This window comes from Silene latifolia, chromosome X, assembly GCF_048544455.1.
Source record: "Silene latifolia isolate original U9 population chromosome X, ASM4854445v1, whole genome shotgun sequence".
Lineage (NCBI taxonomy): Eukaryota > Viridiplantae > Streptophyta > Magnoliopsida > Caryophyllales > Caryophyllaceae > Silene > Silene latifolia.
Window position 1 is genome coordinate 143,404,786 of NC_133537.1, and position 3,078 is coordinate 143,407,863.

General features: G+C 41.7%; 1 protein-coding gene across 1 annotated transcript; it reads right to left on the reverse strand.

Annotated features, from left to right (window-relative positions):
- Positions 1 to 1,579: 1,579 nt before the first annotated feature.
- On the reverse strand, positions 1,580 to 2,245 carry LOC141618458 (uncharacterized). Its single transcript, XM_074435567.1, has one exon. The coding sequence runs from the start codon at positions 2,243 to 2,245 to the stop codon at positions 1,580 to 1,582; it is 666 nt and encodes a 221-aa protein (XP_074291668.1).
- Between the last annotated feature and the right edge of the window lie 833 nt (positions 2,246 to 3,078).

Sequence of the window (3,078 nt, forward strand, 5' to 3'; positions counted from 1 at the left end):
TGTCCGTGCAGGTTGTTTAAAGTCCGTTATACTACGTACAAAGGCTCGCCAGCCATAAGAAGGATTCATACATGAGGCATCTTCGGGTATGTCCTTGCGTGTTTCAGGACAATGGCTCGCTAGCTGTGGTCCGTACATGAGGAGGGCTCGCCAGCCGCGATGCGTAGTATGGCTCGCCAGCCATGGTGCGTATATGAGGAGGGCTTGCCAGCCGCGATGCGTAGCAAGGCTCGCCAGCCATGGTGCGTATATGAGGAGGGCTCGCCAGCCGCGATGCGTAGTAATGCTCGCCAGCCATGGGGCGGTCGGTTAATTGACCGTGAGAATAGCCGCATCGGATGGGCTTGTTTTGAAGGTAGTGGACTCATGATGCCGCCGTGGAAATAGTGAATTTTGAATTTCACTATCAATGTTGTTGAAATGAGCGGGTCCCGCGAGGAAGCCCCCTGTTGACATTTTGAAGGAATAGTGAATTCTGAATCTTCACTACTCGTTTTTTGAATTTTAAGTGGCGGTTTTAATCGCCGTTTGTTTGAATTTTTTGAAGGAAATAGCGAATTTTAAATTTCGCTATTACGTCTGAAGTGACGGTTTATGTGCCGCCGTTGAAATGTGAAGGAAATAGTGAATTTGGAATCTTCACTATTACGTTTGAAGTGACGGTTTATGTGCCGCCGTTAACATGTGTGGTGAAAATAGTGGAATTTAATTTCCAAGTATTATTTTGAAAATGACGGTTTTGATTGCCGTCGTTTGAAATTTGACGAAATAGTGAATTTGAATTTTCACTATTATTTGAAAATTGACGGTATTAATTGTCGTCGTTGAAATTTGAAGGAAAATAGTGAATTTGAATATTCACTATTATTTTGAAAATTGACGGTTTTAATTGTCGTCGTTGAAATTTGACGAAATAGTGAATTTTAATTTCACTATTATTTTGAAAATTGACGGTTTTAATTGCCGTCGTTGAAATTTGAAGGAAAATAGTGAATTTAAATTTTCACTATTTGCTTTTGTATTTGAAATATGGCGGTTTAAATCGCCATTTGTATGGAATTTTGAAGGAAAATAGTGAATTTTGATTTCAGTATTTGTTGTTGTATTTGAAAAATGACGGTCCTTAATGTCGTCATTGAAAATTTGAAGTTTGTTATGGGAAATTGGGCCAAAGCCCAAAATTTCGCTGAAAGAGCAGGGAGCACCTCATTGAGGCGCGAGCAACCTGGCGAGTCAAGGGAGCTTCCCTATTTTTCTGTAAAAGACGCGAGGATTGTCCGCATATCATCCTCATTTCGTCTTCAACCTTCGACACAAACAAACCAAAAAACCGCCATTGTTGGTCTTTAGCTTGCTTCCATTCGTGCCATTATCAACAATGCCATCTCAAGGTATGTATTTCCTCATGAATCCATTTAAATTTGTTGGTCCTTTAGCTGAATTGAATTAGGACGAGAATTTTGCCCTAGAAAATCGATTTGGGCGTTTTTTTTTTTTTTTTGGTGAAATGTGAGAATAATATATAAATAATTATAAAAGGGTTACAAAAATGTTACTAATTAGTGATCATACATCGGATTTAGATCATAAGACGGATTCTACTAAGCCAATCTCTATCTTCGATTGTCATTGGTGTTCTTTCTCGAGTTCGAACTCTTGATCTCATTTCTTCCATGATTATCCCTGCCACTACTTCAGGACGGAGCAGGACGTTCTCAGTTCTACTCTTGTTTCTTTGTTGCCATATCTGGTACAACATGCTCATCATCATAGCATTTTGAATTCCTCTCTGAAGCGCAGTCCCTGTTCTATGCACACACCATTCCATGGTATTCCTGGTTGGGAAATCCCATGCAGTTATCTTATTCAATTCCCTGACTATTCTTCTACTGTAGTGGCATTCGCAGAACAGATGCTCCATGGTCTCAGATATTAGGCCGCAGAGATAGCACTTATCTTCAATATCCATCCCAAACCTGACTAGCTTGGCTGTTGTACTCAGGGCTTCATGAGCCACAAGCCAACCTAGGAATTGGTGTTTTGGTAGGGTCCAAGCATTCCAGACTGCCTTGTTCCATTGAGCTTTAGGCCTATTCCCTCTAAGCCAAGTATAGCATCCAGCAGGAGTAAATTCTCCTGGTTGTGCAGTCCAATGTCCATTGGAATAACCAGCTCTCAGTTCGTCTTTAACCTTGCAGATTCTTCTCCACACCCAGCTAGAGTTGGAGCTAGGCTTGTATTCCATCCATTCCCGATCTTTTAGATAGTTGTTCTGGACCCAATTAACCCATATAGAGTCTTTTTTTCATGGCTATCCAGTTAACAAGCCGCCCTACCATGGCTTTGTTCCAATGTTCCTGATCCTTGAGACCCAAGCCTCCTTCATCTTTTGGTCTACAGATGTTGTCCCACCCCACCAGTGGAGGCTTCCTATAGTCAGCTGAGTTATCCCATAAGAAGTTCCTACATACGGCCTCAATACTTTTAGTGATGCCCTTAGGTATGACAAATAGTGATGCCCAGTAGGAGTGTAAACAGTTGAGGACGCTCTTAACAATGACTAATCTACCAGCATAGGAAAATTTCCTTGCCCTATATCCATGGATTCTAGCACATATTTTGTCCACTAGACATTCACAATCTTGCTTTTTGAGTCTAGTAGTCTGTATTGGCATACCAAGGTAGTTGAAAGGGATCTTCCCTTCACTGTAACCTGAAACCTGCAATATCTCGGACTGTAACTGATCTGGAACATTCCTGAAGAAGGCAGCAGATTTAGGGGCACTGGTTTGTAGTCCTGTGGCATTAGAGAAAGTAGCAAAGGACTGTAACAATAGCATCATGGAAGGGGCATCCCCTTTACTGAACAGCATGACATCATCTGCAAACATGAGACTAGTCAGTCTTTGTTTCTTGCACATAGGATGGAATTTGAATTCTTGTTTTGACGAAGCATAGTGTAGAGTCCTAGTTAGATACTCCATGCATAGGGTAAAGATCAGAGGTGAAAGGGGATCCCCCTGTCTAAGGCCCCTCTTCCCCTGTATGTAGCCAAACGTTTCCCCATTTAAGGAGAAA

Excerpts from the sequence above, each read along its gene's own strand:
- LOC141618458 (XM_074435567.1), bottom strand. The coding sequence starts at position 2,245 with ATGGAATACAAGCCTAGCTCCAACTCTAGCTGGGTGTGGAGAAGAATC.